The sequence below is a fragment of the Abrus precatorius genome, unplaced genomic scaffold (genome assembly GCF_003935025.1).
Source record: "Abrus precatorius isolate BTA unplaced genomic scaffold, Abrus_2018 Scaffold9, whole genome shotgun sequence".
NCBI lineage: Eukaryota > Viridiplantae > Streptophyta > Magnoliopsida > Fabales > Fabaceae > Abrus > Abrus precatorius.
Genome location: NW_020874439.1, coordinates 3,355,874 through 3,370,537, shown reverse-complemented (window position 1 = coordinate 3,370,537; position 14,664 = coordinate 3,355,874). Strand labels below are relative to the sequence as shown.

The 14,664-nt window shown below is 32.6% G+C and overlaps 1 protein-coding gene and 1 non-coding gene across 2 annotated transcripts; both read left to right on the top strand.

The window, feature by feature from the left end:
• Nucleotides 1–703: 703 nt before the first annotated feature.
• On the top strand, nucleotides 704–2,269 carry LOC113848966 (hydroquinone glucosyltransferase-like). Its single transcript, XM_027478436.1, has one exon. It carries the CDS (start codon nucleotides 723–725, stop codon nucleotides 2,130–2,132), a length of 1,410 nt encoding a protein of 469 aa, XP_027334237.1. The 5' UTR covers nucleotides 704–722; the 3' UTR covers nucleotides 2,133–2,269.
• A 9,147-nt stretch (nucleotides 2,270–11,416) lies between these two features.
• On the top strand, nucleotides 11,417–11,521 carry LOC113851696. The gene has a single exon (XR_003502267.1). It is a non-coding gene; the product is annotated as a small nucleolar RNA R71 (small nucleolar RNA).
• Nucleotides 11,522–14,664: the final 3,143 nt, after the last annotated feature.

Genomic DNA, 14,664 nt, shown 5'->3' with positions numbered 1-14,664 from the left:
TTATAGAAGACGCATCGATAAAATTGCTTAACTAAATAAATTTTTAATAAAGTCTAGACGTAACTTATTTAATACATATGTTTGGACTAAATTTAAAACAGCCTGGTATATAAGTTGAGTTCAACAATTTAATATATTTTTATTTTTAATGTTGATTTTTATTATATATATATATTAACAAGATCAAACTCTTATTTTAATAAAAAAAAATACCGAAATTTTGTTCATTTAGTTAACTATAGCACACATCTTAATCATGCCTAATTTTTTTAAAAAAATATATAGTAAAGTTGATTTTCTCCAATTATAAATTAAATCGTGATTGGTGACTAAGCCTAACGTTCAGAAGTCCAGACAGGGAAGCGTACACGTACTGTGGGTTGTGGAATATTTTGCAGTTTCCATAATTCCACTCTCATTCCTCCCACAGTTTACAACCCTACACCGAACATAAGAGAAGAGTCGCTCCTATCCATCATTTTCAATCTTCTCAGCTCATGCTTAATGTGCTCTTGTCATACAAAACATAGGTAGGTAACACCTACACATCTTTATAAATTTAATTTTTATTCAGTTCAGTGATTGATGTAATTTACATCATTTAATAACATAAAATTTTGTTTTTTTATTTCAAAATTCACTAAACAAAAGTAATATTTTCCACATCCTCTGAAAGTTCTGTCTACTTGATTGATAGGCTCTGAACCTGGCCACAAGTTTCCATGGAGAAAGCAATTCACATAGCAGTTGTTCCTGGTCCTGGCTTCAGCCACTTAGTCCCTATTCTCCAATTCTCCAAGAGACTGGTTCAGCTCCATCCACAATTTCATGTCACATGCATAATTCCCACTCTTGGGTCCCCTTCAAGTGCCTCAAAAATCTTCCTTGAAACTCTTCCACCAAACATCAACCACACTTTTCTTCCACCAGTGAAACCTGAGGACCTACCTCAAGGTGCTGCCACAGAGACCCAAATTCAGTTCACAGTGACTCTCTCTCTTCCCTCAATACACCAAACCTTGAAGTCCTTAATTTCTAGCACCCCCTTTGTGGCCCTTGTGGCTGATGCTTTTGCCTTTGAAGCACTAGACTTTGCTAAAGAGTTCAACTTGTTGTCTTATATTTACCTTCCTACATCAGCAACTACACTTTCTTGGTATTTCTATGTGACTGAGTTGGACAAGGAAACATCATGTGAGTACAGAGATTTGCCACAACCTATTAGAATACCAGGTTGTGTGCCACTTCATGGAAGGGATCTCAATAACCAAGCTCAAGATCGATCAAGTGAAGTTTACAAACTCTTTCTCCAACGTGTTCAAAGATTCCATTTAGTTGATGGGATTTTTGTTAATAGTTTCCTAGAATTGGAAACAGGTCCTATAAAAACATTGAAAGAGGAGGGTAAGGGATACCCTTTTGTGCATCCTGTTGGACCCATTATCCAAACGGGAGCAGGTTTTGGTAGTGATGCAAATGCTATAGAGTGTCTTGCATGGTTGGATAAACAACCACCTTGTTCAGTTTTGTTTGTTTCTTTTGGGAGCGGTGGAACATTGTCACACGAACAAATGATTGAGCTTGCTTATGGTTTGGAATTGAGTCATCATAAGTTCTTGTGGGTTGTGAGAGAACCAAGTAGTTTAGCCAGTGATGCATATCTTCGCGCGAAATGTGATGGTGATCCATTGCAATTCTTGCCATTTGGGTTTCTGGAGAGGACCAAAGAGCAAGGTATGGTTGTTCCTTCATGGGCACCTCAGGTTCAAGTGCTTGGTCATAGTTCAACAGGGGGATTCTTGAGTCACTGTGGCTGGAATTCAACTCTTGAGAGTGTGTTGCAAGGTGTGCCAATGATCACCTGGCCTCTGTTTGCTGAGCAGAGAATGAATGCGGTTTTGCTATGTGATGGCCTCAAAGTGGGAGTGAGGCCAAGAGTTCATGAAAATGGGTTGGTGGAAAGGATGGAAATTGCTGAGGTGATAAAGGGTCTAATGGATGGGGAAAAGGGTGTGACAATGCGTGAAAGAATGAAGGAATTGAAAGAAGCTGCTACTAATGCAATCAAAGAAGATGGATCTTCTACAAAGACCCTTTCTCAATTAGCACTAAAGTGGGAAAATTTGGTATAAAGAAACATGTTTTGTGGAGTATGGTAAGGGTATTTGCTTTATTGCCTTTCTTGCTTTTCTGGTTTCTAATGACAGCTAGTCACTCTGTGATTCCTGGCACCAATGAATGTTATATGTGAAATTCTGATCCAGAATGCGATCATCATGATTATTTGCAACATTAAGCTCCCATTGTAGCATGCATATGTGGCATTTATTAGATAGTTAGATTTGAGTTGGTCTTGTCTTTGATATGTGCACCCTTTATTGGAGTTGCATACTAATAATATACTAGTAATGTGTGTGATAACCACCTATGAGTTTTCATACTTGAATATAATATTTTTGGGCTGATTATGTATTAACTGAGTATGATAATGCCTAAGTTGATCTTTTTTTTTAGATGAACAACCAATGATTGTCACTCCAAAATATTTAGTGGCATTGACAAAGTTACAGTCGCATAAACTTCTTGTATTTTGGTTACAATTCTCTATTTCATCACTGGAACGTTAGATATTAAAATCACTAAAAGAGAGCAGCTTTAATAAGATGCAAATTATGTTGGTAACTTGAGCATTTTTTGGCTTAAATTTACTTGAGACTTTATATTACTTTTTTGCTTCTACTTAATTTGTCCGCACACTTTAGTTGATTTTTGCAAGTAAATACTTGCTAACAGAGGTGTTTGTATATGCATTCAAAACAATGAAGTTTCTTTTCGAAAAGAAATTTGATTCGACTGATAAACTGGGTAGTCTTAATATTTTGACAAGTATACTAAGTTTTTGTTTTAATAGAAGGATAAGGGTTGTTTTATTGATTGAAATTAATAGATATATTTGTAATTTCTATTATTCTAATTAAAACTCTTAGTCACAAATATTGATATTGTACAAATATTCAGGTGCTGAGAATTTTAAAGATTTATAATGGGATCTAACTAAGAAATAAAATATTAAGGTTTGGGTTTAAAATAGATTTCATTATTCATTCTATTTGTTCGGAGGGCAAGTGTACCCATCGAGAAGTAATAAAGGGTTCTTAAATTAAGTTTCTGAAATATCGTCCCACGAGGATGGATTTTCAATTACTAAGAATTTCCTAATTCAATTGTTTAAGCTTCAAGGATACGAAATTCATTAAAACCAATAATTTATAAAATCAATTATAAAACTAGGAGAAAGAAATACAATGCACGTCTTGGTTAAACTTATCGGAGAGGAACCTAGGGCATATGGGTTTTCTCATTCAATCCTTTATGTTATTTTTCTATTTAACTATCTTATTTCCTTGTGATTACCAATCATTCATACGAATACTATTAATATCCAATGGTCATGCAATATTAATATTCTTTTCTCTAAATTAATATCCTCAATGGTCATGTAAGACATCAATTTGAGAAAGCTTGGGGAACCTATGAACTTGTTAATTTAATAACGATTAGAAGAGAAAGATTGGTTTGGTCTACCTAATTATTTGTCTTGTTTTACCCTATAGATTTATTAATTAACCGAGGTACGGTCGCCTGACGATATAATTAATTAAGATTAAGGAAGAAATGCAATAGGATAAAATCTAATCACAAAACGGAAATCAAATTTAAATTCAAATATCAAAATTTCATAAATTCATGAACAATAGTTCTCATAGCCCGAGCTATAAACTTAGTTACTCATGCTAAAGAAAAGAACTAAAACAATCATAAACAAAATCATAATCAAAAGAAATAGCAAACTAGAGTGTGAGATGTGTTCTTGGTCTTCAAGTACGATCGCTTGAAGCTCCAAGTATCGCCAAACATGTGCCAAAGATCCCGTGCAAGAGAGACGAGATCAAATGTATTCTAGAGCCAAAGACAAGATGTCAAAAACGGTCTAAAACAGTGTATCCAAGATGCCTCTTTTATAGGATTTGAAAACCCTAAAAACTCTTCATAAATGGGCTTTTCACAAATAAGCACGGCCGTGCAAGGCCTTAAGCACGACCGTGCATGGGCTTAAAGCACCCCCGTGCTTATTGAATGGGTCTAGGCGTGCTGACTGCTACAAAGCTCTAATCTTTCATCAATTTAGGCCCAGAATGCACCCAAAATCCTCTTGCGGCAACTTTATACCAAACTGCACAATTAATATATAAATTAGTGTAAAACTCAAATAAAATAAAGGTCAAATATAAATATATAGGTTGTAAAATAAGGCCTAATTACAGACTTATCACTATTCCATATTTTGATGAATAAATATTTAGAAATTGTTCCATAGACATAGATGCACTCTCTTAATATTTCCTTATATCAATTTCTCAAATACAAGATTTCTAAGAGTGTTCAATGAATAATAATTTCTCAAATATTCAATGAATCCTCTGGCATAAAAAATAAGAGTTAAGAAGTAATTGATATACTGAAACATATCCCTAGCATTAAAATACATTGAATAGATTTTATTCAATCCTATTCTACGGTTTGCTTTCTAGTTAAACCTTGGATCATAAATCAAAATACTATTATTGAAAATATAATCAAATATTAAGAACAAAATGAAACCACTAACATCTATCGAAATGGATAACTATATATAAATCATCCAAATATTTAGAATTAGAAGATTACATAAAATCCTCAAAGGAGATTTAGTCGCTCATGACGTCTATTACAGAAAGGGAAAGAAAAAGGAAAAATAGTTAAGGAAAGGTTCCTCAGTCATCTCCAATGTATACCCTAACTTTTTTCTTGCTAAGTTCCTTTCCCGCTCCTTCGATCCCTTTTTTTTTTATTCTTCTTTCTTTAAAAATGGAGTAAATAAATTCTCATTCAAGCTAGAAAGGTATTCTCACTTGAGCAAGAAACAAAAAAAAATAATCAAAATCAACTTTTCCATTTGCCTTTGCCTTCCTTCTTCATTAAGCTCTTGTAAATCAAGAAATTTAACAAAAGAAAATTAAGAGGACTCTTTGTCTCAATTTCTAAGCCAAATAAACTATTTAAATTCAAATTCTTCTAATTTAAAAAGAAATTGAAATCTAGATTCAATTCATTAAAGTAAATAAGTAGTCAAATTCATACAACAACTTATTAAAACTTGACACTTATCAGTATGTACAACTGACTAGTATAAGAAAAATATTCTCTATAGTTGACTTTAGCCTCCATCTATTAGTTGTTTATCTTTTTGCTTCAAGGTCTTTCATTATATCTATCTTCTTTGCCTTCCCTTTGCACCCCCTTTGTTAGTTATTTTTCTAATAGCATTTGTGGTTATGTATGCAGGCATGTTTTTCCAAGATGAGTTTTTGGGAGTATGCAAAGTAATAGCAACAAACCAAAACAAAACTTAATGTAGCCAGCAATTATCTCATAGAATAGGAAACATTACGTATACATTATATTCACAAAGTCTCTCCCTACATGCTATTGATCAAGTTTCAATAAGTCACATAAGAAAAGTATAAAATAAATTAACAAAAAAAAGAAAAATAAAAGGCTAAGGAGTGATGGACTCAAGTCTAGGTTTCAAGGCCTTCACCTGGACCTGGACATGATTGTGATCCGCATGGGAAGAATTAATGCGGAGCACCTCATAGGATCCTAGCTTCCTAATAGCAATAAGGAAAACAAAGATAGCATTAAGCAGCAAAGCGAGATCGAGAATAACGTTTCCTCAGCCTCTTTATTATAAAAGAGGATGTGTAAAGTCACTGTCCCTGAGATCTCTTTAATAGGATTTGAAAACTCTAAAATTTCTTCATAGTTGGACTTCTCGCAAGTAAGCACGGTTGGTCGTGCATGTTCTCGAAGCACCCCTCCTTCTCCTATATTGGTTGCAAAGGTATAGGCATGTTGGTCGTTGCAAAGTCTAATTTTCCATCTAATTTGGCCCAAAATGCACCCAAAACCTAGTTGTAGCCTTTTCTCATTAAACTTACAATAATCATAGAAATTAGTTTAAAAACCTGATAGAATAATTATCACTCATAAATATATAGGCTACAAAAACATGCCAAAATATAGACTTATCAACCCCCTCATACTTGAGATTTGCTTGCCCTTAAGCAATAATGCCCTTTGTTGCCTGTCATCCTTGATAAGTTCATATTTTAAAATATTTTATGACTTATATTTATACACTTAAACCTTATTTTATATATATTTACACTAATTATGTTATTAATTGTTACAGTTTAGCTGGAAGTTGTTATTAGTGCATTATGGAGATATTCTGGAGAAAAATTAGATACTTTTAGTTCTTGTTGTGCTATGTGAATCTGAGTTTGAATTTTAAATTTTAAATTTAAACTTAAATAAAGATTTGTAGCAGTTTTTAGTTAAGATTCTAATTATGGATAAAACTGATTTGAAAAGATAGAGCTTAATCAATTGGAAACTCAAGGCACAGTCTATATAAAGAGGCCTTATGCTCCATACTTGACAATTCCACTTCTCTACACACCTTCTTCCCCTTCTTAGTTCTACCCAAACTCATCTTTGAGAGTCATTGGAGACCATTGGCAAGGACGACAAGCTTCCCCTTGAAGTCCAAGCAAGTGATTGAGCGCCCTTTCGAAGAACGAGAACTCTCTTTGTCTTCTACCTTTCTAGATTTCTTTTGTTTGAGTTTTCCTTTGTGGTTATGGGTTTATTTATCACGTTCTTCATAGTTTATTTTGTTATGAGTAACTAAACCCATAGATATGGCTATGGCAGATCCTACTATAATTTTTATGTGATTTTTACTTTAATAATGGTATTGATTTTTCTTTAATGTTTGGTTTTATTATATTGGATTATATTGTGTATGTTAAGATTTGATCACTCTTAGCATCTCATAGTTAGTTGCATTGTAGGTGATCGTATTACGTGTAATTAACGGAACAATAGGATAAAATGAGATAAAGGGCTAGGTTAATCACACTTAATTCCTTTCTTTCAGCCGTTATTGAATTAACAAACTCATAGGATCTTCATGTTTTCTCAACCAATTACCTTGCATGATCATTGAGAGTGTTTGCTCAGAGAAAAGAATATTGACATTACATAATCATTGGGTGTTAATAGAACTAATTATGAGTAGTTGGCAAATATTTGAATACCAATATCAGGATTAAATTAATTAGAATATAAAGAAGTGTAGTAAGTGAATCCATAAGTCATTGGCTCATCTCATCTGATTTCTCTCATACATTCTATTACTGTTTTTTTAATTTATTGTTAAAATTAAGCTTTGTTCTTGATCCGTTACAATCTCTGTTACGTTTAAACAATCAAATTAAGTTATTCTTGGTATTTAAAAATAATCTTTGTGGGACGATAACTTGAGAACTCTTAATTCGAAAATTCTTTATTACCTTTTGATAGGTACACTTGCCTACGAACAATCCTCCTTATTACTTGGCACCCCCTTGTTCTGTTGGCTATCTGGCAACTCCTTTCCATTCCTCAATATGATTGCACTAACATTTCTTCGATTAACTTTTAGTTGAGAAGGCTGTTAACTAGACTCTTGAGACCAAAACTGATACACAATGGTAGCTAATTGACCAAATTGCATCTGGAGATCTTGGATACTTGCATTAACATTCTGCTGAAACTAAAGATTGATCTTTGCCATTTGTTTCACCAAGTCCATTAAAGGCCCAACATCTCAAAACCTCATTTAAACCATTGAATTAGACTTAATTAACATCGAAGGAGACCTATTATACACCACCAATAATTGCTTGAAAAGCAATTAATCACTCTTCTAGGTGGCTAAGCAGCCTTAAATCTTCTCCAACACAAGATTATACAATGCTTCATTCGAGCTTTCTTGAAGCTATTAAACACTAAGATACTTGCCCGAATCACTTATGCATCATATTCTCAATAAACTAGATGTAGAGAATGCCTCTCTTATAGGCATCCCTTTTAAGAATATCATTCTTAACTTATCTAAACTCATATTTAGCCCAAAATCTTTACAAAACAACTCCAGGATACTAAACACATTCCTCATTTAAATCATTGAAATAGGCTTAATTAACATCCAAGGAGACATATTATACACCACCAATAATTGCTTGAAAAGCAATTGATTACTCTTCCAAGTAGCTAACCAGCCCTAAATCTTCTCCAACATAAGATTATAATGCTCTATTCAGGCTTTCTTAAAGCTATTGAACACTAAGATACTTTCCCAAATCACTTACACGTCAGATAGTCAATAAATTAAATATAGACAAGGTCTCTCTTATAGGAATCCCTTTTTGAGAATATCATTCTTGACTTGTCTAAACTCATATTTAGCCTAAAATTTTTATAAAACAACTCTAGGATACTAAACATGTTCCTCATCTAGTTCTTGAAGACCTCATAGAACAACAGAACATCCTCAACAAAAAGAAGATGCAAGATGCCAAGAAACCTTTGAGATTACCTAATGGGCATCCAAATACCATCATGAACTGCTTGTTGAATGAAAAAGGACAATTGCTCCATGCATAGAACAAATAGGTAGGGCGAGAGAAGGTCACCTTGCCTCAGACATCTAGAAGGAACAAACTAAGGTAATTAGGAACCATTCCAAAGGATTGACAAACTCAAAGCCTTCACTCCTACCACATAATAAGTTGAGAGATTCAATTAGAAAACCCAACACCACAAGTGTAGATTGAAGAAACTCCCAGTTAACTTTATCAAAGGCTTTTTTCCATATCTATTAATATAGCCACCATAGCTTTTTCGCTTTTATTCTTATGAATAGTGTGGATCATCTCTTGAGAAAAAATATTATCTTTCATTCCTCTCTCGCTAGGATAAAGCTTCCTTAGAGAAGTCCAACAAGATTGTTTAAAAAATGTCTGATCCGATTAACAAGAGCCTTAGTGATGACCTTATAGGCCACATTACAAAGCTTATTAGTGTTTGTAAACAAGTGAACCCGTCGAAAAGTAATAAAGGATTATAAAATAAGTTTATAAAATATCGTTTCACAACAATTATTTTCAATTACTAAGAATTTGTTAAGTTGATTGTTTGAACCTAAAAGATGCGAAATTAAATAAAAGCAAGGATTCAATATAAAAGCAATTAAATAGAATTAAAATAACGCAACTTATGACAATGAAATATGCATGCCCGTGCCCTCAATATGAAACCTCTATTTTCTTGTTGCAACGACATGCACGATTATGCATGTCTCTAAGCATGGTCATGTTTATTACATAGGTCCAGAAAAATGCATGGTCATTGATCAACTCGACTCCTTTGAGCTCCTAGTATACTTAATTATTCTTCATAAAAAAATTAACAAAAAAAAAATTAAAATAAGTGAAGAAAGGTAACTAAAACTGAAACAAACAACGCAGGTGGCCTCTTAAAAGTGCTTGTTTAATGTCACAAGTTGACAGTCCTGTTAGATTATGGTTGGAAGAAGACATAAGTCTTAGAGGCTACTCTCTTGATGTATAGTTGTCTTCCCAACAACTTCTTTATAACTTCTGTCGCATTAGAAGTCTTAATCATAGAAGGAGAAATAGGAAGAGAATTAAAATAAAGAGGAAGAATTTTAAGCTCCAAATTTGAGGGTTTATCATTTGAGCCTTTGTCCTTCCTCATCCTCAAGTTACTTCTTCTTGGGTCTCCTTCTTGGCATTCCAGCTTTTCAAAAATTGAAGGAGGAGGAGTAATATTCATAATGCTCACACAATTATAGGATTCTTGGCTAAAAGAGTACATTAAAGAATTGTAAACTTAAAAAATGATTTCTTCATCATCTATCCTCAAAGTGAGCTTTCCTTTTTTGATGTCTATGATAGCCCTTGCAGTGGTCAAGAAGGGTTTGCCTAGGATGATGGAGACATCATCATCTTATTTCATGTCAAGCACCACAAAATCAACAAGAAAGATAAATTTGTCTACCTTTATTAAAACATCTTCTACTATACTCCTTAGGTAAGTGATAGAGCGATCTGCTAACTAAAAAGATATAGAAGTAGGTTTGGGTTTGTGCATACCTAACCTATTAAAAATAGAGTCATTAGATTTATACTAGTCCTCAAATCACATAGGGCTTTATCAAAATGAGAATTACCTATAGTGCAAAGAATAGTAAAAATTTCTGGATCTTTAAGCTTTAGAGGTAGATTTTTCAAAAGGATTGCTACGCATTCTTTATTAAGCCTCAGATTCAAATTCCTCTGACTCTATTTGGTTTCTCAATATCTCCTTGAAGAACTTAGCGTATTTGGGCATTTAAGAAATAACCTCCGCAAAAGGGATGTTGATGAGTAACTGTTTTAGAATCTTTAGAAACTTACTGAACTGTGGATATCTTTGATTGCTTTTTACCTCCTGAGGAAAATGAATTTTGAGTTATTGAGGCCTTGACAACATAGATGGCTCTTCTTTCTTATTTTGCTCAGTTTCTGTGTTTGAAGCATAACCTTGCATATGAGAGTATGCACGAATGTAACGTGCTTCTTCATATGATTGGGCGTGCTTATCAAGAAGCAAAGGAGTGTTTGCTGGAGCATGGGCATGCATACCTTGAAGCACAAGTGTGCATGTGCCTCTGTTATGCAGTTCTTGCATCTTCTTCCCACTTCTTAAAATAATTGTGTTGCATTGCTCCCTTCGATTAGTCTCTGGCTGAGTTGATAATGTTACCAACGTTCTTTGACTTAGAAATTAGTAAGTTATTCAAGTTGTGCTTCTATTTCTGATGATTGAGAGTTCATGTTAGAGCTTATCTCTAAGAACTTTTTGTCCATTTCTTGGGCTTGTTTCTCTAACTAAAAGTTTTGTTGTTCCATCTGAGATTTAAGCTTTGATATTCATTGCTCCAATTGAAGTTTAAAGCTTCTTCCCTTTCTGGTCTTATTCCTTGAAATTGCATATAGAGAGGGCGATAGACAGTTGAACTTTGGCCTCCTTAGCCATTCTCTCATGAGTTGGTAGGCTTATTACGCTATTTTGAATTATAATTGTTGTCCAAGAAGTTAGTCTCTTCAATTTTCAGAGTTGTAGAGGGTTTTGTTAATGAATCTTATGCCTTTAATAGAATTTTCATCTATTTTGACAGAGTTTCCAACTTATTTGCTATTGAATTGTTACTTTCTGCTTGATAGATTGACACAACTTCCTTTTTTTGCCTCTATAAGGATCTGTGTGCCATTGAAAATTACTGGATGTCATCTCATCTATCAATGTGTAAGCCTCAATTGGCTCTTTTCTTATGAAGACTCCTTTAGCTGTTGCGTCAACTGTGGCTCTATTGGAATGTGAGAGTCCACTGTAGAAAATCAGCATCTGTTTCCATATGGGGAAACCATGATGTGGGCACCTCCTCAAGAGATCTCTGATTCGTTTCTACATTTCAAACAAAGATTCAGACTCATTGCTAAAAATTAGAAATCTCAGTCATAAGCTTAGAGAATCGTGATGAAGGAAAGTACTTGACCATGAATTGTTGAGTTAAGCCTTCCTTTGTTGTAATTGAGTTTGGTAGGAGTGTGAAGAACCATACATTCACACTTTCTGTAATAGAAAATAGAAAAAGATGAAGCCTTATAGCATCTTTGGTCACATCATTGTATTTTATGGTGTCTGTGAGTCTATGAAACTTTGTCAAATGGAGGTTGTGGTCTTCAACAGCTAGCATTCCAAATAGTGCAGAGTTTTGAACTAGATTGATCAAAGTTAGCTTTAACTCGAAGTTGTTGGCTTCTACATCAAGGGCTACAATGCTCTCAGTCCTACCTTCAGAAGTCGATGTCGTGTAATCTTTAATTATCATTCTTTCTGCCATCTTTTTCTTTATACAGTCTTTTCATAGCCTTTGTGCAGTATTTTCAATTTCTTGGTAGAAAAACAAATTTTACAAGAGACTTAGAACGAGTTAGCATACACTAAGGAAATTTTTATAAAAATAAAAACAAATAAAATAAAATAACTAAAATAGAAAAGATGAAAATAAAAAAAATAAAATTAGACTAAAGCAAAACAAGAACTGCTCAAATCAATTAAATATGATTTTTTTAATATTGGAAAAATAATCCCTGGCAATGGTGCCTTATTTGTAGGCAAGTGTACACATTAAAAAGTAATAAAGGGTTCTAAAATAAGCTTTTAAAATATTATCTCACAAGAATTATTTTCAACTACAAACAATTTCTTAATTTGATTGTTTGAAATTAAAGGACATAAATTAAATAAAAACAAGGATTTAATATAAAAGCAATTAAAAAGAATTAAAATAGCACAACCTCTAATAATAAACAAATAAAAAAGAACCTATGGCGTATGGTTTCATCTTTACACTTCTTTATGTTCACTTTTATATTAATTCTAATTTTGGTTTCCTTATGATTGTCAAGCACTCATACTAAATCTATTAACACCCAATGATCATGCAATATAACATTTTTTCCTAAACTATCATCCCAATGGTCATGCAAGGTAAAAAGAAGAGAATGCATAAAGAGTTAAAGAGCTTATGAGTTGTTAATTTAATAACGATTGAAAGAGAAGAACTAAGTTTGGTCCACCTAATCCTATATCTCATTTTATCCTATAGATCCATTAACTATATGTGGTACGATCGCTTACAATATAATTAATTATGATATGTTTAAAAATTGTCATTTCTGACATACAAATATAGCATAATAGGGTAAACATCAATCAAGAACAGAAACACAAAATTATCATAAATTATAAAGATCTCATAGAGTCATGCAAAGAATCCACCATAGTTCTAACTATTGATTTAGCAAGACATAATATAAAAGAGAACTAAAATAATACTAAACAAATCCATAGAACTCAAAAAGTAAATGCAAACTATAGGAGTATTTAATTAAGAGATGATAAGAGCTCTTGATCTAAGACATGCTCCTAAAGCTCCAATAGTCGTCAGCGACTGGTTAACACCAAGATTAGAGATGTAGAAAAAGATGTGAAGTGTGACAATAGGAAAAAGATGTTATCAAAAAGGATGTGTAAAGTCGTTGCCCCTAAGGTCTTTTTAATAGGGTTTGAAAAATTTAAAATTTCTTTATAGTGGACTTCTCGCAGGTAAGTATAGTCATGCATGTTCTTGAAGCACCCTCGTGCAGACTACAAAGATATGGATGTGTTGGCTACTACAAAACCCAATTTTTATCTAATTTAGCCCAAAATGCACTCAAAACTTAGTTGTGGCCTTCTCGCATTAAACTACACAATAATAATAAAAATTGGTGTAAACATCTGATAAATAATATCACTAATAAATATATAGGCCATAAAAAGCATGCCAAAATATAAACTTATTAATCAATCTTAACTCATTCAACCTCATTGGGTTGCCAACTTTAGTTATCAGCACTAATAAAATATCTAGAAGAGCAGGATCTGCACTCCCCAAGAGAAATGTCTATTGCACCATGGCCACCAAGTCTAACCCTACCACATTCCAACATTGCTTGAAGAAGAAAGATTGGAAGCCATCACGGCCAAGAGCTTTAAAAGATTGCATTCCCATCACCACTTTTCTCACTTCCTCAATTGAAACAATTGCAAGTAATGCCTAGACTCCAGCTTCAAACAAGTATGGAGTAGGGACATCATATACAACATTCCTTATAACCCACATATTAGTAGAAAAATGATTGTGGAAGAACTCAATCTCTTCTTATTGAAGCTTGTCCTAGTTAATGCACTAAGCACCATTATGAAGGAATAAATCATAGATCTTGTTCCTTCTCCTTCTTACCATCATCTGGATATAGAAGAATTTAAAGTTTCCATCTCTAAATCTAACCCAAATTTCCCTCAACTTCTAGTACAAAAAATTTATTCTTAAAGTAGAATGTTTTATACTCCTTATTCAACATTTCTCCAAGTGAATGAGAATATTGCGGTCATCAAACTCTAACTCTTATTGTACTTCCTTAAGTCTAGCTTCCACTTATCTCTTGCGAGCAATTATATACCTAAACGTCAAAGGCGAGAAAAGATAGGCTGCTATATTATATTTACATAAATATTATATTAGCAAGAATTATTAATTTTTTTGATAATTAGTTTAAAGAGTATCATTGCAATTTATTTTAATTAGATGATAATATAAAAGAATTTATAATTGTAGTGTATTCATATTTAAAAATTACATTATTTATTATGATTAAATTTTATAACAATTATCAGGGAGAATAGAGAGTGTATAATTACTCTAATTTTTATTTTTTTTTTGTCGTAAATAATAAATGAGAAGTTTTGAATAAAAAAAACATTGAATTGAATACAGAAAAATACTTGGTATAAATAAAAAAAATGTAAAGACTTAATAGGACAGCAAGTCTTATAAAAAAAATATGAAGACTTAATAAGTGTACAGATTATGATATTTGTATGTATTGCCTTTAAGAACACAATATTTTTTTACCAATGGAATATTGTCTATAATTATTTTAAAATAAATATTTAAATAATTTAATAATAAAAAATAATATTTACATTTTAAATAATTATATATATATAATAAAATTATTTCAAATAATAAATTTTTTAACTATTTTGATTTAATTTTAT